Source organism: Alligator sinensis, unplaced genomic scaffold, assembly GCF_000455745.1.
Source record: "Alligator sinensis unplaced genomic scaffold, ASM45574v1 scaffold642_1, whole genome shotgun sequence".
NCBI lineage: Eukaryota > Metazoa > Chordata > Crocodylia > Alligatoridae > Alligator > Alligator sinensis.
Genome location: NW_005842289.1, coordinates 599,526 through 621,798, shown reverse-complemented (window position 1 = coordinate 621,798; position 22,273 = coordinate 599,526). Strand labels below are relative to the sequence as shown.

The following is a 22,273-nucleotide window of genomic DNA, read 5'->3' as shown; positions in this document are numbered from 1 at the left end:
AAAATCCTGTATAAAGGGTGACTGAGAGACTGTCAATAGCCAGGTCCCACACAGATGAAATGTTAGCAAGAAGGTGAAACCTAGCAACTGTACTTGTGTTCCCTTTCAGGGACGCACTGGATGCTGCTACCCTGCTTTATAATGAGGTGGATGAAGGCGTCCATCGGCTGGTGATGTTGTCAAACAAACGCATCCAGGAGCTGGAGCTAGTGATGGAGTTTGAGAACTGTGAAGAATGTTTTAAGGAGGTAAGACCAGTTTGTCTTTGGTATCATGAATAGCTGTGTGGTTACAATTTGAATGCATGTTTCACAAAGGTTCTGTGTTCTTGTCAGGCCTTGAATACATTGCATTTGGAATAATATATAAAGGGTACCCAAAGGATGTGTCTTCACATCACTAAAACATTCCACAAACAACATAGCACTTTAACACTCTTTTCCCATGAATAGGTGAGTGCTTCCCTACATGATTAACACTGAATTAGTTGATATTCCCAGCCTGGTAAGATGCATGCATTTGGGGGTTGGTTTTCAGATGTGAGTACCAAGTCAAAAGAGAATCTTTATGCCCTGTACCTCTGAAAACCCATCCTTTAACACCTAATTTGAAGGAGCATAGCTCTGCTAACCTCAGCTAGTTTGCTCCTGATGTATACTGATGCACCTGAGAGGAGACTTAGGCCTTCACAGTCATCCTTGGTGAGTAGCACAACTGACCCGGCATCTTCTGGGAATTCTCCATTCCACTCTTCTCTCCTCTGAAGATCTGGGGAGAACTGGTTTAATTTAGAGATGCAGCCAACCCCACAGTTCTGTGAGAAAAGGTGTATCCAGGGGTTGATGATTCTTAAAGATCCTTCCATTCAGAGGAAGACAAGTGCTATGCCCCTCTCCTTAGCACAGTAAGCCTGATGCAAGAAGCCTGAATTTATACTACCAAACAGAATTCATAAATTGCACATAGACAAGTCCCCCAAACAATTGCCTTGATATTGTCTGCTGAGCTGCATTTGGAATTCAATTGAGTAAAAAGCTTAAGTCATCAGAAGGATGAGATTGCTCAGGACTGTGCTTTATTTACAGCTCCCAGGTTTGGAATAGGACTTGGAAGTGCTGCTACCCTGCTGATTTTGCTGTGTTGTGTGAAACAGTGCTGAACTCCAGCAAAGTCAGTCCTTAGTCAGGTGACTTTATCCAGCTATGCCTAAGAGTATGAATCCAGAACACAGGCAGTGATTGGCTTATGACAAAAAGCCAGCAGGCACTAGCCTGGACACCAGAGGTTATATGGGGAGTTGTCTTCAAAAATGGAGAATGGTATTTTTAGCCCCCAAATAACCATAAAGTTCCCTTAAGGATGTCATTGATGTGCTCATAGGGATACAAATGGTCCTCATCCTTCTGCCAGACATAAGATGCCAGAGGGGAAGACCTGGCAACAAATAGATCTTTTTCCCTTTTGGCAGCAAGGGCAGCAGAAACATAGGACCAGCCTGAGACATAGGGCGTTCACAAGACTGCAGTTCACTGAGAAGCTCAGAGACCAAGCAGCTACTTGCCTAATGCCATACAGTCAACAGTAGGGCTTACATTATCCTTCAACCTGAAATGGAAAAAGTCTGTGCAGAAAGCAGAAGGTTTGCACTGAAAAGCCAAGATGTGGGAAGAACTGTTCACTCACATTCTTTCCAGTGATTAAATGATCAGCCTTCACCAGAGAAGCTCCCAGCTCTTTCCACACAAAAGCCAGCCTTGCAGAGGAGCAATGATTGGTTAATAGCACGGTTGTTTTTCCCCTTTTCTCTAGGTCAGCAGTTGGATTGAGAATGTTGGCAGGAAGCAGCTGAAGGAAATGATCCACTTGGATGATTCACTGGAGATATTGCTTCAAACACAGAAAGAGTTCAGGGAATTTGATCTTGTTGCCAGTGTAAGTGTTTTCTCTTTGAAAAGATGTGCTTAGCAGTACCCAAGTACAGAAGAGATCATGGCATGACATGACTGCCACAATAGGGCAAGAGTTAGCTGGGGAGGGCAGCCTGCCAGGAAGAATACATAGCATACGCTGACATGACTTCTGGGGATATGCCTGATAGTTCCCCCTGAGCTAGGTTTACATAGAGCGAGCTGCATGTCTGAGTGGAGACACTGTGTACATCTCTAAAGCTAGAAATTGATAGAGGTGCACCGATACATTGGTCTGATATTGGATCAGTACCAGTATAAAGAAAACTGTCTGTATCGGATATCAGCCTGATGGGGCTGATAATTTGGCCGATAAATGCCCGTGCTGTGTGCAGCTGCCGCACAGCACTCAGGCAGCATGGAGCACAGCCAGCAGCGTGGAAAGCTGCCTCCAGCTGGTAAATCCGATGTGGTGGAAGAGAACAGGGGAGGGAAGGGGTGTAGGTGGGCAGATCAATGCCTCCCCGTGGTGAGGGAGGGGGTAGGGATAGGGGTAGGGGCAGGCGCTGCCCAGGTCGGGGGGTGAGGGGCTGGAGCCACAGCTCGCAGTGCGGGGAGGCGGCTCCCACTGCTGCTTGCACCCCAGGAGGGCATGGGGGGTGCGGAGGATGTGCCCCCTGGATGCGGTGTGCCCTCCTGTGCGGGGTGGGCTGCAGCTGGGGCTGTGTGGGGCTCTTCTTAGCAGGGACTGGGCTTGGAGTGGGCGCCAGCGGTGCTGGGAGGATGCTGCATCCACTCCAAATTTCACCACTGCTCTGCTCCCAGCATCGCCATCTCCAACTACCTGGCATAGCCCTGGCTTTTTCCGGCGTGTGGGTGGAGGCAGGGCATTGAGCTGGGGCTGCGCTGGTTGGCTAGTGGTGGCGGCATTGGAAGTGGAGCAGCGGTGAAATTTGGGGTGGATGCAGCATCCTTGCAGTGCTGCCAGCACCCGCTCTGAGCCGAGCCCCTGCCGAGAAGAGCCCCGCGCAGCCCCGGCAGCAGCCCGCCCACTCTGCCCCATGCAGATCTGGGGGCACACGTCTGCCCCGTGTCCTCCCGGGGTGCAAGCAACGGTGGGAGCCGCCTCCCCCACAACAAACTGCAGCTCTGGCCCCCATCTGCCCTGCCTGGGCACCTCCTGCCCTTGCCCCTCCCCCCTCCCTCACCGCGGGGGGCGTTGATCTGCCCCCACCCATGCCCCTTCCCTCCCTCCTTCCCTTCCACCACATGGGCTTACCAGCTGGAGGCAGCTGTATCGGAAATCAGATTGCTATTGGCCAATATGCCTCCTTAAATATTGGCTATCAGTATCAGCCCCAAAAATCTCTATCGGTGCACCCCTAGAAATGGATGTTGCCAAGTAAAACAGATCAGCCATGCCAGGATTTGGTTTAGCTAGGGATGATCCTGCCTCATCAGGGTGTTGGACTACATGACCTCCCAACATCTCTTCCAGCCCTACTTCTCTATGATTCTCTATAATGTGTCCTGGCATGGCTGATCTACCTCACTGGGCAAGACACATCGCCCATTGCCCCACCTGTTAATTCTGTGGGACAATGGAGAATGTATTTCTGTGGTGCTTGAGGAGCTTGGTGCACCCTGGGAATTCCCACGCAGAATTGGGCCTCTGTAACCCTGGGAGTGCCTTTTGAGCTTTCTCTGCTTATGGAGAAATGCTCCAGAGATTCATAGACTCATGGATGTTAGGGTCGGAAGGGACCTCAATAGGTCATCAAGTCTGACCTCCTGCCCTGAGCAGGAAAAAGCACTGGGGTCAGACAGCCCCAGCCAAGTGCTTGTCCAGTCTCCTCTTGAAGACCCCCAGGGTAGGGGAGAGCACCTCCCTTGGAAGCCCATTCCAGGTTCTGGCAACCCTAACTTCGAAGAAGTTCTTTCTAACTTCCAGCCTAAATCTGCTCTCTGACAATTTGTGGCCATTGTTCCTAGTTACTCCAGGGGGTGCCCTAGTAAATAAAGCATCTCCTATTCCATGCTACCCTCCCCTGATTAATTTATAGGTAGCCACAAGATCACCTCTCAGCCTTCTCATGCAAAGGCTGAAGAGATCCAAGTCCCTCAGTCTCTCCTTGTAAGGCCTTGCCTGCAAGCCTCTGACTGTACAAGTGGCCCTCCTCTGAACCTCCTAGTTACTCCAGGGGGTGCCCTAGTAAATAAAGCATCTCCTATTCCATGCTACCCTCCCCTGATTAATTTATAGGTAGCCACAAGATCACCTCTCAGCCTTCTCATGCAAAGGCTGAAGAGATCCAAGTCCCTCAGTCTCTCCTTGTAAGGCCTTGCCTGCAAGCCTCTGACTGTACAAGTGGCCCTCCTCTGAACCTTCTCAAAATTCTCCACATCCCTCTTGAAGTGCGGTGCCCAAAACTGGATGCAGTAGTCCAACTGCAGCCTGACCAGTGCTGCATAGAGGGGAAGCATCACCTCCCTGGACCTGTTCATTATGCATCTGCTAATGCATGATAAAGTGCGGTTACCCTTGTTGATCACTTTGTCACATTGACGATTCATGTTCATCTTGGAGTCAACTATGACTTTAAGATCCCTTTCTGCTGCTGTGCTGCTGAGAAGGTCATCCCCCAACCTGTAAGTGTGTTGGCGGTTCTTTTTGTCCAGGTGCAGCACTTTGCATTTGTCCTTGTTGAACTGCATCCTATTTCATTCTGCCTGTTTTTCCAACCTGTCCAGATCCACTTGGATCTGTTCCCTACCCTCTGGTGTGTTAACTTTGCCTCATAATTTGGTATCATCTGCGAATTTGGACAGGGTGCTTTCCACGCCCTCATCCAAGTCACTGATGAAGACATTGAATAGCCAGGGACCGAACCTTGCGGAACTCCACTGCCCGCATCTTTCCAGGTCGATATTGACTTGTCCGCCACCTCTCTCTGGGTGCGACCCCCAAGCCAATTTGCAACCCACCTGACCATGTAATCATCTGCATCATAGCCTGTCAGTTTATTTATGAGAACAGAATGCAATACCGTATCAAAAGCTTTCTTAAAGTCTAGGTAAATGACATCTACTTCGGCTCCTGTGTCTAAGCATTTTGTGACCTGGTCAGAAAAAGAAACAAGGTTAGTCAGGAAGGATCTACCTACAGTGAACCTGTGCTGATTTTCTTTTATCATTCTTTCCCCTGCTGGGCTCCCACAGATGCGTTCCTTAATGATTTTTTCCAGTTTTCCCAAGGATAGAGGTGAGACTAACTGGCCTATAATTTCTGGGTTCCTTCCTCCTCCCCTTCTTGAAAATAGGGACTATATTGGCCCTTTTCCAGTCCTCTGGGACCTGACTGGAGCACCATGAGTGCTCGAACAGCCATGCCAGCAGCCCTGCTATGACACTGGCCAATTCCTTCAGCACCCTTGGATGAAGTTCATCTGGGCCTGCTGATTTGTACACATTCAGCCCCTCCAAGTGCCCCTTCACTATGTCTGTGCTAACAGTTGGTGGGCTGGTGTCCCTCCTGTGTCTATGTATGATCCAATTCGGAGATTTGTCTTGGTCCGTGTCTAGGAATACAGATGAAAAGAACTCATTGAAGAGCTCAGCTTTGTCCCCCCTCAATTTGCCCTGGTTTGTCCTGTAGGGGTCCTATGCTACCCTGCGCCTTCCTTTTGCTCCCTATATATCTGAAGAAGGACTTTTTATTGTCTTTACTTTTTGTCGCCAGCCTAAGTTTTAATCCTGCTTTGGCCTTTCTAACTGATTCCCTGCAAGTGCAAGCCAGGGAGGTATACTCCTCCTTGGTAGCAACCCCCTGTTTCCACAGTCCGTATACCTCTTTCTCATTTACAGCGAAGTGGTGCTGGCTCCTACCCTGGGGGTCTTTAAGAGGAGGTTAGACGAACACCTTGCTGGGGTTGTTTGACCCCAGTACTTTTTCCTGCCATGGCAGGGGGTCGGACTTGATGATCTGCTCAGGTCCCTTCTGACCCTACCTACTATGAAACTATGAAACTTTGTCTCTTATCATATTCTGTTCAATACTGCCAATGATGCCTGTCCTTTTCTCTTCCCCTGCTGTGGCTTTTTCCATACTCAGCACAAACATGAAACACCTTCCCAATACTGTTTTAAAACCATATTAAAAACTGCCTCCCTGCCAAACCAGAACCACTGCCAAGAAACAAGACCCTTCCACTCACTCAGATTCCACCCATACCTGAATCTGGCAATTAGATGGAGGACCCCGAGCACATGTCCAAAAAGAGCCTAGTGGCTGTGCTGAGGTGTATGCTTAACACCCCTCTGATTCCTCTGCTCTCCTTAACTGGCAGAGGTGGATCAAGTGGCCAAGGTGGGTCAGCAATGACCTGTGCTTAGCAGGGATGTGAAATCATAGAATCATCAAGAAGTAGGGTTGGAAGGAACCTCCAGAAGTCATGTAGTCCAACCCCCTGTGTTTGGCAAGATCACCCCTATCCCAACCATGCTATACAAACCATAATTTAAACTACATAAGACTATTGTCAACTCCGACACAACACAGACCTAACACCCTAACCTGCCAGAGGTAAACCAGGGGAACCATGGCAGCCAAATAAACATGGCTTAGTCCATCACTTCCTCTGTGGGTAAATCCACCTAAAAGCCCCTAGTTCCAGACCACCTACCCCTAGCTGAGTTGGGAAGTCACATATCTCCTCATGAGAGCCCAGCCTGGATCAAGGATTGTTTAAAATATACTCCAACCTCGTGATGGGCCCTTGGATCTCACTTCAGATTCTCAAAATAGTTCATTTTCTTTGATCCTAAGTAGCTTTTTGTCTTATCGTATAGGTCCTTTGATGCTAAGGCTACAAACTCCCTGTATCTAACCTGACTCTCACAATGTAGTGGTTCCTTGTAATGATGATTATGCAAGAGGGGCACCATTTTGTGAATTCCGTAGCATGCTAGAGTTAAGATCCAATCTAGTTAGCCAGAACCATTGCCAGACACTTTGGAGTGCTGCTCAGGGTATCTGTTTGCAGGTCTCCACTGCACCACCGTAACCTATAATTTCGCTTTTTTGCTTTCAGGAATGTTGTAGAAGGGGGCAGGAAGTGCTGAAGAAATTGAACAGGTGGGAAGACTTTTCCTCTGCAGACCTTCACATTTATGGGGTTAAGCTGCAAGCATATAGAAATCAATTGGAGGAATTCTGCACCCACCTGGATGAAAGCAGGAGTCGGATTAGCGAGACAGTCAGGCTGTATGAATTCTTTGACAAGGTAAGGAGTGAAATGTTGGAACAGCCTTCCAGGAGGAGCTGGGGGTGCTATGGGGAGCAGGGGTGGTGGTGCAGAACTGACCTGGACTGGACTCAGTGACCCTATGGGGGAAGTCCCTTTTAGCCCAATATCTGTCATTTTTTTTTATTTTGGTACCTGGAGGAAAGTATGTCTATCCATGAAAAGGCCATTTCTAGTATGGAATGGGGTAAAGAATGGGGAATGGGCTTATCCATATGGTCTGCCACAATTCCTTGTTGGAACATAAGTGTCTCTGAGAGGCCTGCCTGGAGACTTAGGAACCAGATATCAGTTCTTTGCGTCCAGTGTTACAGCACCAATCACTGGTGGTGGGGCCTGGCCATTGCTTATGCTGAAAACACTATGTACTTTAGGCTGTGGACAGTACTATGTGGTGTTATGTCAGAAGCAGGCTGTCTATATCCAGCCATGAACAGAGCCCATTCTCTGTTCTGTGCAAGTCTCTTCTTTGCTAGTCCATTCAAAGAAGCAAGACAGGCAAGAGAGCAGCAGAGCTTTCTGCTGGGTGGTGAGGCCCATAGGAAGCATGCAGGACCAAATAACGAAAAAGGAAGAAATGCAGATGTGTATAAGGCTGGACCTATTTTGTTTGGGAGCCCTGCGGGTCCAGAATTCTCATGTTTAAAGCAGACATGCCCTTTTGGTCTGCCTGCTACTGTATGGAGAGGAATGGGGGGCTGTTGCAGTTTAGTTTCTGAGGCCACAGATGAATAAACAGCAGGATTTTCCAAGTGCATTTTAAAATCTAACTTTGGCAAGTGCAAAGGGCCAATGAGCCGTGTTGCATTTATTCCACATTTGCACAAACATTGGGTATGGATTCCAGAAAAAATAAGACACTCAGTGCTAAGCTTTACCAGATGCAGGTGCTACTTGGATACTGTCTCTCCGTCTTGCCTTGTCAGCCAGAGGTGTTCAGAGTGGGGAGGGGGAATTCAGCTGAATGTGGAAACATCAAAAACCATCATCTGGGAGGGAGGAGCCTAGAGGAAGTACACAGAACAGTGCTGTGCAGCAGGGGGGGTAGGTGAGTTCTCTGGCACTCTTCACATCTGCTTTAGCTTGTCTCCAGAGTCCAATCTACAGATTGCTCTTTGCTGCACACAAACAATTCCCATGGTTTCCAGCGCAAGTTCCATGCTCTCACCAGGAGCAAAATATTATGTTAATATTGTGGAGAGATCTTTTAAATATCTCATTACTTCAGCTGATGACTGAAAAGAGGAGTTAGATGGCTGCTCTAGCAATAATACTATAGAACACTTTACAACCAATGTAGCCCTGTAAATACAGATTGCTTTCACCAGCTGGGCAAACTGGGGCAGAGAGGTAGGTCCAGTGTCACAGGAAATCTGTAGTACAACTAGCAGTAGCTCTCATCTCCTGCCCCCACTGCATACTGCCCTGTAATTACTGCATTATCTCTCCTTCTCTTAACACAGGCAGTAAACACCCCAAGCCCAGCCTGCAAGTAAAGCCCTGGGTATACAACATGTTTCCATGGTTGCATCTGGTCTTTAAATTGACATGAAAAAGGAGCAGACAAATGTATAGCTGACGCTGGTGTAACTTACTCATATCTAATGTAGAATTACCCAAGGAAAAATCAGGGTAGAATGGCAGTGGCATAAATTATGCTGTTGGAGGTGGGGCTGTATAGAAATTATCCCACAGTAGCTATTTGCTCAGGCAAATAGCTGTTCACCCACTTGTTCACACAAGTACTGTAATAGCAACTTATAGTATATGGTCACCTCAACAGAGCTGTTCTACTGTCCATACCAAACCCAAGTGTCATTTGTATCAGTATGCAAAACAGATATAAATCACAATGATGTAAAATGGCCATGTGTCCAGGTCCTGAGCTGTAAAACTGGACAGCAGTTCTGGCCTTTTTTAGATTGGAAAACAAAAGAAACCTCAATGGTGGTCATTGGTCTCAAGGGTCTCAAAGGTACTAACCAGCTGCATAGCAGTTAAATACAATCTGACATGCAGCAGCATGGTTTTCAGAGCCTCTGTCAGTTTTAGTCGCCTAAAAAAGCAGAGGGGCCAAACTTTTTGACAGGTGTGGCACAAGGTTGCCCTGCCCCCTGCCGAATACCACTCCCATTCCCTACCCAATCTGTTGTTCTGCATTCTGCTCCCTGACCTATTTGCCACTGTTTCCTGCTCCCTCCCCAATATGGCTACCCCTGGCCTAGAACACAATGGGCATGTCTACACATGCATTAAGGTGCTTTTTCTAATGTGCATTAAATTTAGTACCTCCAATATGAGATACTAAAGAAATGCACATTAGGCTGCCTCAGTGCACAGTAATAAATGTGCATGGCTTTTAAGTGATGTCTAATGCTCAGTAGGCTATTTTACTGCGCATTAGCATGACTGCAGTTTTTTAATGTGACACAATGCATGGTAAAAGAAGCTACTGCACATTAGAGCACACATATAGATGTTCCCAGTCTGTCCTCCTCGTTTTGTTTCCTTCTCATGGTGATTATTAGGAGGCCATTTGTAAGTTTCTTTAAAAAAATTGTTTAGCCCTTTAAAGCAAGCCAGTTAGCTTTCATTGCAAGAAGTGTAGTCCTTCTTCACAGAAAAATCCCCTGCAGCTGAGTCTTTTGCATGGTGTATGACGGGTTGCAAGAGTGAAAGGCTGGCTACAAGGAAAAGTAGCCTAGCTAAGTAGAGAGCAAATGTTTGATCTCACTGGTTTCAGTGGATCAGTAAATGATATCTATATCTTGTTGCGTTTATAAAGGAGTAGTACATAAAATATGCTGCTATTTTAGGTAATTTGGTATGGCTGGACCTTTAACTTGCAGGATGTGCAGACTCATTAGCAAACCTTATTTGAGCAGCTTGAAAGTTTCAGGTGACAATTAGGTTAGCTCCCCTTCTCAAAATGCATTCTGTCTTTAAAAAACCAAGGTGGCAGCATGGTCTGTGGTGAGAAGGGAAGAGCAAAGTTCTGCTTAAATTAATGTATTCCTTTCTGTGGCTGGTCCTTTCTGTCTTCACATAATGACCTTTAGTTGGGAGTTTCCTGAACCTAACAGTCCCTCCTGATAAGCCAGAGGCTGGATGGAGAAGTTCAAGTTCAGCAAGGTCAATGGTCATCCTCCTCCAGCAGAGTTTCTGATGTGCCAGATCTCATGGGCCACCGGAGGGTGGTGAGGGTGCTTTGGATGGAAGCCCTGCTGCCATGTCTCTGTAAATTTCTTATGCAGGAACGTAGCCCAGGTTATTCCACAGAAATCATAGGAGTGGTCCATGTACATATTTTCTGCCAAAGGCTAAGCTGAATTCTAGAAAGCTGTTCACTGCTATGCTTATGGGAAGGGATCCCTGAGCCTTGTAGTATTTGGAGCAGTGGGTGCAGGATGTGAGACAGGCAGGAAGCAAGCTCCTACAAACCTGTCCTTTAGAAGCTGCTATAGATTGTAATTAGAGTGGAGCAGGAGGAGAGAGATAAGCAGTTCAGCATTCAGTGTTTCCAAGACACAGTCTGGGTGAGTGAAAAATAGGAGGCAAATAGGAATTATCTGCAGGGTTTCCTAAAGGCCAAGAAGAAGCAGTTGAAGAAAAGCTCTATGTAGTGAGGCAGCCCGAGCTGGCCAGACCACAGGAAACTTGCACACTAGTCTGGCTGGATTCTTCCCGTTCCCAGAGGATGCAGACAATGCCAAGTTGAATGTTTCCACACTTGCCTCTGTTTCTTTTATGGCAGGAGTCCTTGGTGCCTGACAGAGGTGGGGCAGTGGTAGAGCTGAGTGGGAGGGTGGGTGGATGAGGGGTTGCTTGCCTTGCCCCTGCAGAAGGGGAAAGAGAACAGCATTGCTTTCCACTTCTACAAACCCAGCCTAGCTATGTTGAGAGACTGCTGTCTCCTCTGAAATTGAACCTCAGCTGACTTCCATCCTTTGAGTATTCTGCTTCCAGGCTGTGGTAAGGGGACTTAGCACCACACTGCTTGAGGCCAGGAAAATAAAAACATATGTGAGAATATAAAACAGGGAGTTGATGGCATTTTCCAGCAGGCAGCTGGGAATGACCCAGCTCAGGTCAGAGGTAGGTGGGCAGTAGGTTCTAGCTGCTGCTTTTCTCCACTGCTCAGCTGAAGGGTGCTATAGAGAAAGTCTCCTCCACTGGAGTCCCAGGCAGCTGAGTGACACAGCACAGAGGGAGCCCTCCCATTGCCAGATACCATAAAAACCACAGCTCTGTGAGCAGGATCCAAAGGCTCTGTGGGCCATATTTGCCAACTCCTGATATAAAGCCCTGGGGCTCACTTTGTTCTGATGAGATAATGACCATGTTGGGCCTTCTGGCTACCCTCTTCCTCTCCTACTGCCTCTCATGGCCCAGGGTGGTGCAGAGATGGGAGTCATCTCAGAACCAAAATGCCTGCAGGCTACTTAAGTCTCACTTGCTCTCTTATTAGCCATTTAATGTTTTTCTTTTAGACTTATGTCCCTGAGTAAAATAATTTCACCAGTTGTCTTTGCTTCCCCCTGGTCTCTGCCTGGAGCTTCTCAAACAATCCATTATCTTGGATTTACTAGGAAAAGGAACCTTCCCTGTGCACTGGGAGGATCCCTGCGCGAGAGTTTGAGCTGCCCACAATTCCAAGGCTCGAAGCAGAGGCTTCCTCTTGCATGCAAGGGGATTGTGCAAGGTTGTGGCTCATTTGTGCCTTGCTGAAGATTCAGGGTGTTGCCCCAGCCGACGATTGGAAGCCATTTTCCATGGGGAGCACTGTCTTTGCTTCCCCTGGAGCAGCACTCCCAAGGATGTGCATTACATAGGAAGTTTGAGATTGCAGACAGTGATGAGGGATTTAGAAACATGCTGCCCTGACGGGGGAAGAGTGCAAGGGATTTTCTTGGGAGATGGTGGCAGGGGAGGAGAGAGCATGCAACCACTTTGGCTTTGCCCTACAGAGTCCCCCTGCCCTCTCAGTGGGAGTCTCTTGGTCATCTGCCTACTCCTCTCCTCTGCCCCACCAGGGTTCTCTCTTCTGTGAGGAAACCCCAAGCCCTCCAAGCCATCTGCAGTCTCATCCTCGTATGAGCACAACTTCCCACACCTCTTCACCATGTCTGGAGAGCTCCCCCACAGTTCCTTGGCTTCTCTTTTCCTTGGCTCTCCCTCTCCCCGCATTCTCCTGATCTGGTAACCCTCTCCTTAGCTGCATCCCTTTGGTGGGTCTGGGAGTAGCCCCCTCTCAGTGACAGGCATATGGCAACCCCTCTGTTCTCTTGCACATGGATCAATCCTTGGCCTGCTTTCTCATGCCTTGGATGCCGAACATTTCACAACTCTTTGTGACTCAGGAAAAAAGACTTTAGCAAGGGAAGGAGGCGCCTGTCCCTCTGGGTGAGGGACAGCTGGCCTGCAGTTGGTATGGCAGCTCCGCCCTATCCCTTCCCATTGTCCTGCTGCTGTATGCATGCTAATGTCCATACATTCTGTCCTGTGGGCAAAATCCCTCCTTCTGTGGGTTGAAAGGAGGCTGGGGGCCCTGTCTGACATCAGCTCTCAGCTGCCTGTGGACCAGCCCCTGCTTTCAGGAACAGTTCTCTACAAACTTTCATGTACTTACCACTTGAATCAAATGCATCCCCCCCCCCGATTTCAACAGCAAACAGACTCAAGAAAATGATGTTGTAAGTACCAAGGATCCAGCATTCAAACTAAGAGGCTAACTGAATTGCAGTTGTTTTAAAACAGTGTGTAGAAGGTATGTCAGTCAGTAGCTTGCATGCATTTGTATGTGTTCAGCATAAATCATGGGAGTGCTTCTTGTGTGTGCGCTCTTTTGTGCACTCGGAGAGAATCCAGTGGAGAGAGTGTGCATGTTTGTGCTTGTGTCCATCTTTAATGCAGAGGTGATAGCCCACATCTTCTGTCATGGAAGTCTAAGGCTCCCTTTATTGATAATGCTGAAAGAGGCTTGCACTCTGGTGTAACCCTAGCAACACTTTGTGCTTGGGAGATCCTTGGCATGAAACCTTATGTTGCTCTGGGTGTACCTGTTCCTTGATGCTGCGTGGATTTGTGTTATTGGTTGTGACAGTGTATAGGGTGAGACAGCTTGACTGGTACGATTGTTCAAGCCGTGCTGGTACCGTGCTATTTCCAATTTAATGATACGGTCTTACTACCTAGGCTTTGGTCAAAGGCCACAAATCATAACCAAGGCTCCAAGAGTAAGTCTAACATGCAGCACTCTCCCTTCTCTCTCCTGCGATGGCAGGGATGTTTTTTTCTCATTGGAGTGCTCCACAAGAAATTCTGAAATAACAGTTTAAGACTCAAAAGCTTCCATTACTATTAATATTTACTCAGGATAAGGAGGGAGAGAAGATCAGCTGAGCCTGAGGCAAGTGGTCTCTGTAACACATCCAGTCCAGCAGTCTACAGAACCCATCTAGAAGGAGTTACCTCAGCCAGACAGCACCCTACACAACAGCCTGTGGTTTCTTATCCTCCTTTTTGCTTCTCCTCTCCCTCACTTATGGTCTGGGGTTCATTATAAAATCATGTACCTTCCAAAGGTGTCTGCTCAGAGCAATTTACTGATGTCAGTCACTGTCACACTCAGGACTGAAGAACAGGTCTGGATTTGGAAGGTCAGTCCATTGAATGAGAATTCTCAGCTCGTGTGTGCAACTCCTTTTCCTCCAGTTCTTGCTGGAGAAGTTCTTTTATAAGACCAGTAAACCTTTTCCGATGTTTGCTGTTCCTGTCTAAAGGCTTTAGCCTCCTTGTCTCCTTTGCCCCCAAGTTTCAAAAGCAGACATTGTATAATTCCTAGACTTTTCTCAATGTAATGACTGTCAAATAGGATTTGACAGATTAAAACTAACATGCTGCACCTCATCCAGAGATTTCTGTTGTGTTAATCTTCTAAGAATTCACTGTTAGATTCCTCAGCTTCCAGACTTTTTCCTTCAGGAGTTTTGTTAGGAGCTGCGTTTCTGAACTGCTACCCTGAAGGAAACAAGTCTTTTTGTAATATGCTACTGCAAATGCTTCTAGGATAAGAGAATAGAAGGAAAACATGTGTTTTTCTTGTGTTACACGCTCAGGTATGAGTCTAGCAGCAGTTTATATCTATCAAGTGCACTGACCTACTGTCAGCCAGATGCCACACCTAGAAAAATGCACTCTCTGGTACTTCCGGTACAACACAATGAATGCAGACAATTCCTGTGACCTACATTTGATGGTAAAACTGTGATCCCAGCCTGCCTGCAGCTACTGCTCTCCTCTCTCCCTGCCTCCTGCCTTTCAGCAAAGACTTTGGTTTGCCTTCTTGTCCTTGTTGAGTCCCTCCCAGGGCAAACTGAATCTTCTCTTTGCTTTGTTAATGCCTCTCACACCCCCAGATACTCAGCTGCCCTGCAGCAGGAGATTGATAGGGAGAGGAGGGTGTGATGAAGTCTACACAGAAAACAGGGCACAGCCAGCATGCTGTTTCTCTCATAGGAGCCAGGATGCTCCCTTTCTCCTCCCATTTGACCATTCTTACATTTCAAGGCAAGTTCCTGTATTCTCTTATTCACATTAATCCAGTTTTATACTCACCCTTGATACATCACAGAGGATTCCAGCTGCCCCCATCCCTGCAGATGGTCCCACTCCAGGACATTCAGATCACCAGAGACCCTCAATGCAGATATTCCTGTGTTCCCTCTATCATCACCTAATATGTATATTGGTGTCCCTGTGACAATCAGGGACTGAATGGCTTCCTGAGGAAAGTAGCACCTAAATGTGCAGGTGATCAAGACTTTTGCAGCTAGCTCCCTGATGGTCCCAAAGCAGTTTCTCCTTTTTCTGGGTCTAAGGGATTGGTCAGCTCTGCTCTCAAGAAACCTATCCCAGGATATAAGTTTGCAGCTATTGACAGCCTCCCCTGCTGTCCAGCCTCGCAGGACCAAGGGGTTTTGCAGTGGGAACAGAACAGGCCTTGGTGCCTATACACATACGGGGAGGCTGCTCCGATGCACTGTAATTACAGCATGTCGGAGCAGACTCGATTAATCTGTAACCAAACAGACTTGATTAATCAGTAATTATCATGCTCTAGCAGACTCCAGCATCATGTGCATCAGTATCCCTAGGCTTGAAAATGGTGGCAGGGGTGCTTTAACTAAAGCTCATTCCACGAGCTTTAGTTAAAGAGCCCCCACCACCATTTTTCAGCACGGGGACACAGATACTGTACATGTGATGCTCCGGGTGCTTCAATTAGAGCAGCTCTAATTAAAGTGCTACCCTCCAACCCCCGACTACTGGAGCACGTGTATAAGTGCCCACTGAGCCCTTTACTCGCAAGAGTGCTCACCTGCTGGCATCTGATAATCACCTGCAGAGATTGAAACTTCAGTTAGCCACTTCATGGGAATTTTAAAAATCTATTTAGGCAATCTGGACACGGAGCTCCACCCTCCCCCTACCCCAGCTCATAGACAGCAGGGCTGTAACTCACAATGGCTCCAATCTGCATATCAAAGGCCTAGACATATGGACTGGACTGACCTGGTAAAAGCCCACATCCCTGCTGTCTGACCACATTCCCCTGGCTACCCCAAGGGAGTTGGGATCATAAAGGAACTCCATTAGCATGTTTAGCTTGCTCTCAAACTGGCAGGCCTGTTTCCAGGCTTACAAGGAACATGCAGTTGATAGGACTGACAAACCTTTTCTGTGCCCAGTCTCACTCTAATCAGAGATCACACCATACATCCCAAGGCAAAAGCACTCTTTTCTGCCTTTTAGGCACCTGTCTTTAACCCATATGATTCAGACAGACCCCAACAAATCCTTAGTTAATTAATAAAGCAGACCAGGCATGGCTCTGCATGTTACAGGTAAACCACAGGAACCCAGGGTAAGAAAAAAAATATGTCCCCATTGTCTTCATTTTAGTGCGTAGTGAGGGAGGGGAATCACTTAAAGCATTAGATGGAGAATCTAATTAAAATCTACTTTGCACACAAGTTAGGGGGAAATTTGTTGTAATCTTATTGCATCCGTTCTTTGTCTATCACTTTTATGTTCTGTTATGTGGTGGTGGTGGTGCGTGAATAGTACTAACTCTGAGGTCATTTTCAGATGCTTATAGACGGAAGAGGGAAGAAGCATAGGGAAGTAAGCAGGTTGTTTGAATGGTTCTACTCGAGGAGGTGATTCATCTTTGCCATGCAGTGTTGCCAACTCTGTGATTTTATCATTCACCTCAAAGTTTAGTATTTTTCTTAGATTCCTGGTTTCTGGAGCCAGGCAATCACATGCCAATCTCAATTTTCATTAAAACAGTACATTCTGTAGACCTGGCTGTGGCAAAAAGCTTGATGCATGCCTCCCTCCCACTCCCCTCCTACCCCCAAACCTCAGGAGCCCGAAGGCAAGATGTATTATTGAAGAAAAATGGAAAAAGAATGGGCTCATCTACACATGCAGATACTCTGGGGTCAGGTTCCTCTAGAGTAAATTACTCTAGAATAAACTGATTTGGGATGTGGGAGCAGACTTGCTGCTCCTAGCAGCAGTCAGCTCCCACTCCCTGCAGCCCTGCCCTGGGCCCTTGCTGCCACCAGGGGGAGCTGGAGGCTCCAGCCATCTTCAAAAGGTAGCCCCACATGCTGCTCCCTGACCAGCCGCTTTTCTGGTCAGGAGCAGTGTGCAGACCGTAATGGCAGCACACGGAGACTCTGTCACCATAGCCTCTGCTCCCTGCACCATAGCTACTTCACACCCCACCCTTACCCCCCACCCCCAGCTCTCCAGCGCCCTGAGCTCCTGCTTACCCCGCTGCTGGCCCTGCTGGCCCACCACAGTAACTGCCATCTGGCCCAGGGCATTCTGGGCTTTGGCAGCCCCCGCACGCCTGGCCAGCCAGGACTGGTGGCTGCATGTTGTCCAGACCACATGGGACAATGAGCAGTGGTTGGAGATGTTCTGGATGACCTTCCAGGACCTCCTGGAGAAGCTCCACCTGCACCTGGAGTGGCAGGCCACCGCTGTGTGGCCGCTTCTCCCCACAGACATCTTGCTAGCCATCGCCCTGCTCAGGCTGGCCATGCCCAACCTCTGCTATTTTAGCCATCCCTACATAGGGAACAGGAGGAAAACAAATTTCGCCGCCAGTTTTGTTTTGATGCTGTTTTGACTCGTTTCGAGGTTGAAAAAGCAAAATTAAAACAAAACAGATATAATCGAAACAGCCTCGAAACAAAACGAGGCAAGTCGAAACGTTTCACTCTTTCGAAGTTTCGTCCATAGGCTATAATGGGGAAGGTTGAAACAGCCTATAACTTTGTCATTTTTGGCCTGATTTAGATGGAACTTGCAGGAATGGTATCTCCTTCTAAGGGCATGAAGCCTACCGTGTTTCAAGGAGATAGGTGCAGGGGGTTTGGAGAAACGGCACCCCAAAGTCTTGAAAGCAAAACTCATGTCACGTGTATATGTTAAGCCACTGTGGGGTCAAAACTGCAGCCATGCTAGCCCCTGCTGAAGCCAAAAGCCTGCCGAGTTTCAAGGAGATAGGTGTAGGGGTTTGGGGAGAACTGTACCTCAAGCTGCAGACAAACAAAACTCATGACATGTGTGACACTGTGTGTGTCAAGGCGCAGAAGGGTGAAATCTGCTGGCAATCTAGCCCCTGCTGAGGCCATGAAGTCTGCCAGCTGTCCAGGAGATGGGTGCAGGGGTTCCGGGGCCCTGCACCTCTAGCTGCTGACAGGCAAAACTCGTGTCATGGGTGCTTGTCCAATTGTGTCTGTCTTGGGGCAGAGGGGGGGTGAAAACTGCAGGCCTGCTAGGCCCTGCTGTGGCCACAATGTTGGCTACAAAGAACCAACTCTCAGGATCATCATAAAATTCTAGTTTCTTAGATGGATGCAAAAGCCAGATCATAAACCTTGGGATTGATCCCCTCAAACACACACACATTCATGCGCGTGCACACACGCTCACAGTAGGTAGCTATGAATACTAAGCACCAATGTGAAGATATACCTATCCCCAAGTGTTGGAGTCCACTGTCAATGGCCAGTCGAGGCTTCTTTCAGTGCGACATTGCTTCAGAAGGGGGTCGCCAGCTGGTCCTTCTAGCTGGACAGGCAAGGTGCTGGTCAGATCAAAGAGGGCACCATTGGGGGTCATTCCTTGCTGCCTTTTATCCCTCTCTGGTAGACTTTGGTGACTCCGCAATTCTCCGGCTTACCCAATCCAGGGGTTGTTGACCTCCTGGGATGTCCCCCTTGGTGGCTGCTGGATGGCAGCTGTCAGCCCCAGGGGTCACATCCATGAGTACATGCAGTCTTGGGAGTCCGTTGATGAATTTTGATTAATTCACTGCTGTGATGAATAGGGCGCTGAGAGCGGTTGATCGGAAGGTATTCAGTCCCAAGAGTTGGTCTCCAGCGTTCATTAGTTCAAACCGGGGATTCTGTACCTTTAACAGTGAAGTTTCAAGGAGTTCCTGGCTCTGTATTGATTCTTTTCTGTCCTTAGCATGTGGTTTCCTAGGTGTTAATCCTTGCTCATTAACTCATTAGTTGTAGCTAGCTACTGTGTTATGCAGTCAATCGTGATTCACTCAGAGACCAATACAGGGAGGTAGTGGTTCAATTCCTGCCCTTGCTAACGTTGTTATATGGTACAACTTACTTTTAAACATTAAAGTATGTTTGTTACAAAGTTAAGGTATACTTGTAATAAAAACATATTTTGTAGGTGCTTTTATGGGTGTAAAATAGTATTCTGCATCGGTATGTCTCCCTCTCATAGTATTTGTTCTATTTGTTGTATGTGCCATGGCATTTCACCCTTTTATATTTTATGCTTTTTAACTTTGTAACAAATGTACTTTATGTTTAAAGTAAGTTGTACCATATAGCAATGTTAGCAAGGGTGGGAATCTATATGATCAAGGCCACAACCAGGGAGTCTTCCTGGAGGTGTGTGGTGCCCTCCAGGCCATGCTGGGGCACACTATGTTCCAGGTACATGACACCCTGGCAGAGGTGGTGGGGTTCTGTGCCTGGGATGGGACCCACATCCCTGTCCACCTGCCTGCCCCACAGCAACCACTCCTACTACAGCCAGCAGGGCTTCTACTCCATAATGCTCCAAGCCATCATTGACCCCTGTGGCGCCTTCACAAACGTAAGTGCTAGCTGGGCAGGAAGCACTCATAACACCTGCTTTTTCTGCAGCTATGCTCTGCCAGCTTTGGTGGAGAGTGGGCACTTTGCACTGGGGGTGCCAGACATCCAGCTGGGTGTGGTGGTGTTCCTGCCCCTTCTCATCGGGGACCCCACCTAGATGCTTCTCCCTTGGCTTATGCCACCCTACATCGGCCAGCTGGATCCCCTCCAGGCATACTTCAACCAGTGCCTGAGCCAGACCCATGCGCTGGTGGAATGTACCTTCAGCCACCTGAAGGGACACTGGTGCACTCTCAGGGTCTCCAAGGCCAGCATACCCTGGGTCATCAATCATCACAGCCTGCCAGCTGCGGTGACAGTGACAGCGTCAATGGCAGGCCTCTCCCACCAAGGCCCTGGGCGAGCTGCACACCTGACAGCAGGGGCCAGGGTACTGGCTGTGAGAGGCACTGGACAACCACCTCCTCCTGCACTCCTTGCTGTAGCATGCCTGGACAGCTGCCCATGGACCCCTGCCCCAGTGCACACCCCCCAGCACCATGCTCACTGCAGGCTGGTCTCAAAAAAGCAGTTTATTCCTGTCCACAGAAACAGACCCCACCCCCTAACTCCATCTACACCAGAGCCTGTCCCCGCTCCTTCCCTTACAACAGACCTCTTCCCTTCCTTCCCCACTCCTCACAGAACTGCTCCCCATCATCTCCTCCCAACAGAGCCCCTCCACCACCCACCCCACCCACCACCAATAAAACACTCTCTTCTGCATGCAGACTATTTACAGTGGTGTGTGTGTGCCCTCCCAGGGTGGGGGGCCATGGAGTGGGGGTGCCTAGGAGTGGAGCTCAGGGGCAGGTGCCTAGCACCCCAGTGTCTGGCTGCTTCCCTGTGGGTGCATACTCTTCGCCGAAGCTGACGGGCAGGGGGCTCACCCAGGGATGACAGTGGGGACTGCTCTCCCGGTGCAGGGGGCTTCCCCTCCTGCAGCCAGTGGCCAAGATCAGCAGGGCCTGCATGTGTTGCTGGCCCAGCTGTGGGCAGTTCTACTCTGCAGCTGCACGGAGGCAGGGCAAGTGGCGGGGCTGGGCCCAGGCAGGTGGACTAGGTAGCAGGGGACCCAGGGCAGAGGCCATGGCAGAGACTCCTCGCTGGTGGAGACAGTGCTGCACTCCACCCAGGCTCACAGAGGGGCCTGCTGCTTGCCAGTTGGTGGTTGCCAGAAGCCAGGTGAGTCTGCAGCCGGGGGCAGGGTGACAGGCGGCACAAAGATGACTGCCAGGGCCAGCACGGTGTCCAGCACCCAGCAATCCTTTGTGGCCTCCACTGCCCTAGTCACCAGAACAGCCTGCCACTCCAGGGCTTCAATGTGCCACTTCTCCAGAGCCACGAGCCGCTCCCAGAACTCCTGGTTTGCCTGGTCATTTTGCTGGTCCCTCTCTTCCTCATGCTGGTCCTGCATCTCCTCAAAAGCAATGTTCTCCACTCACCAAGTTCACGAGTCCACCAGGTGCCCCTCAGCCAGCATGGCCAGGTGGTCCAGCAGCTGGGTGTGGTCCTGGGTCCTGCACTGCTGGAGCCAGCACATTCAGAAGGCCCTAGCCGAGTCTGGCAGTAACTCTGAGGCTGCATCCTGCCTACCAACTGGTATATCTCCCCCATGTGCAGCTGCAGGACCTGCAGAGCCAGGAGAAAGAGGCTGTTGGTGAGAGCTTGCAACATTTCTGAGATAAGATGCTTTGTACCAAGGAGTCCATGCAGTGCCTGGCCTCCAGTTGGGTGCTTGGGTTCCCAGGGACCATGGTAAGATGGCTGGGAAGGCCCTGGCCTAGGCAGTGAAAGGTCGAGTCCCCCATCCTCCCTTGCTCCACAGAGGCAGGTGGGCCATTGGGTGCTGGCTGCAGGCAGCCTGCCTCTCCTGCCTTGTTCCCAGACCCGGACAGGCCTGGCTCCTGGCAACACCCGTTGCTGCAACTCCAGAGCCACTCCCCCAACCTTCTGCCAGAGGCTAGCCTGTTTCCTGTGCTGCTGCCAATTGCAGCTCTGGGGAGGCACCCCGGCATCAGCCCCCTATCACGTGGGCTCAGAGCTTGCCCCTGCTGAGAGTGTCCCATACGCAATATGAGGAGATGTTTCCATGGACCAAGGGGTGCCTGACCCACCATGCCCTGCTACTGCTGCTGACCATAGTGCCCCAAGCAGATCTGTGGACCTGGCACAGGGCCCTGAGGATTGACAGTGTGGTGGGCAAGCCTTCACTGCCCCGTAACTTTTGCTGCTGCCTGGAGAGCTACCTGTGTCTGCACTATATGTCCCTGCCCTCAGCAGCCGCAGAGGACATCCCCGCTGGAATTAATGTGTTTCTCGGCATGTGAGAGGCTCATGCCTGCCTAGCTGCAGGGGCACAGACTATGCAGTAAAGTTTTGCAATGTCTCCCTGCATGCTTGGGGGAGGGGGAGGAGAGGGGGGGCGGGGAGAGAGAACCCAGGGCCAGAGGAGCATGTTACTGTGCAGTAACTAATCGCGAGTAAATTTGCTACCTGCGTTTACTGAGGATTAGTGCAAATTACTGTGCAGTAAGCATCTGCACATGTTAATGGTAATGCTTACTGTGCAGTAGTTTGCACTAATCTCGAATAAAGTGTCTCATGTAGACATGCCCAATCTTCTGCTTTTTTAGCCAGTTACATAATTTTTGAGTGTCTAGTTTGGCTCTAGTGCCTAGTTGCTCTAGTGTAGATAAGGTCAAGGCATATCTGTGTGCAGACTGCCACTGCCGTTGCTGCTTCTGCTTCAGGAAGGGGGACAGGGGCAGAGGCAGGCAGGGGGGGGGATCCACCGCCCCCCCTGCTGGCC

General features: G+C 49.2%; 1 protein-coding gene across 6 annotated transcripts in view; it reads left to right on the top strand.

The window, feature by feature from the left end:
- The window catches only part of PLEKHG4 (pleckstrin homology and RhoGEF domain containing G4), a 195,833-nt gene that overhangs the window by 134,198 nt on the left and 39,362 nt on the right, over nucleotides 1-22,273 (top strand). For all 6 annotated transcript variants that reach the window (XM_025209442.1, XM_025209441.1, XM_025209440.1 and 3 more), the window contains 3 exons: nucleotides 110-248; nucleotides 1,810-1,932; nucleotides 6,998-7,189. In XM_025209442.1, coding sequence (XP_025065227.1) covers nucleotides 110-248; nucleotides 1,810-1,932; nucleotides 6,998-7,189 — 454 coding nt within the window. The remainder of the gene's footprint in view (nucleotides 1-109; nucleotides 249-1,809; nucleotides 1,933-6,997; nucleotides 7,190-22,273) is intronic.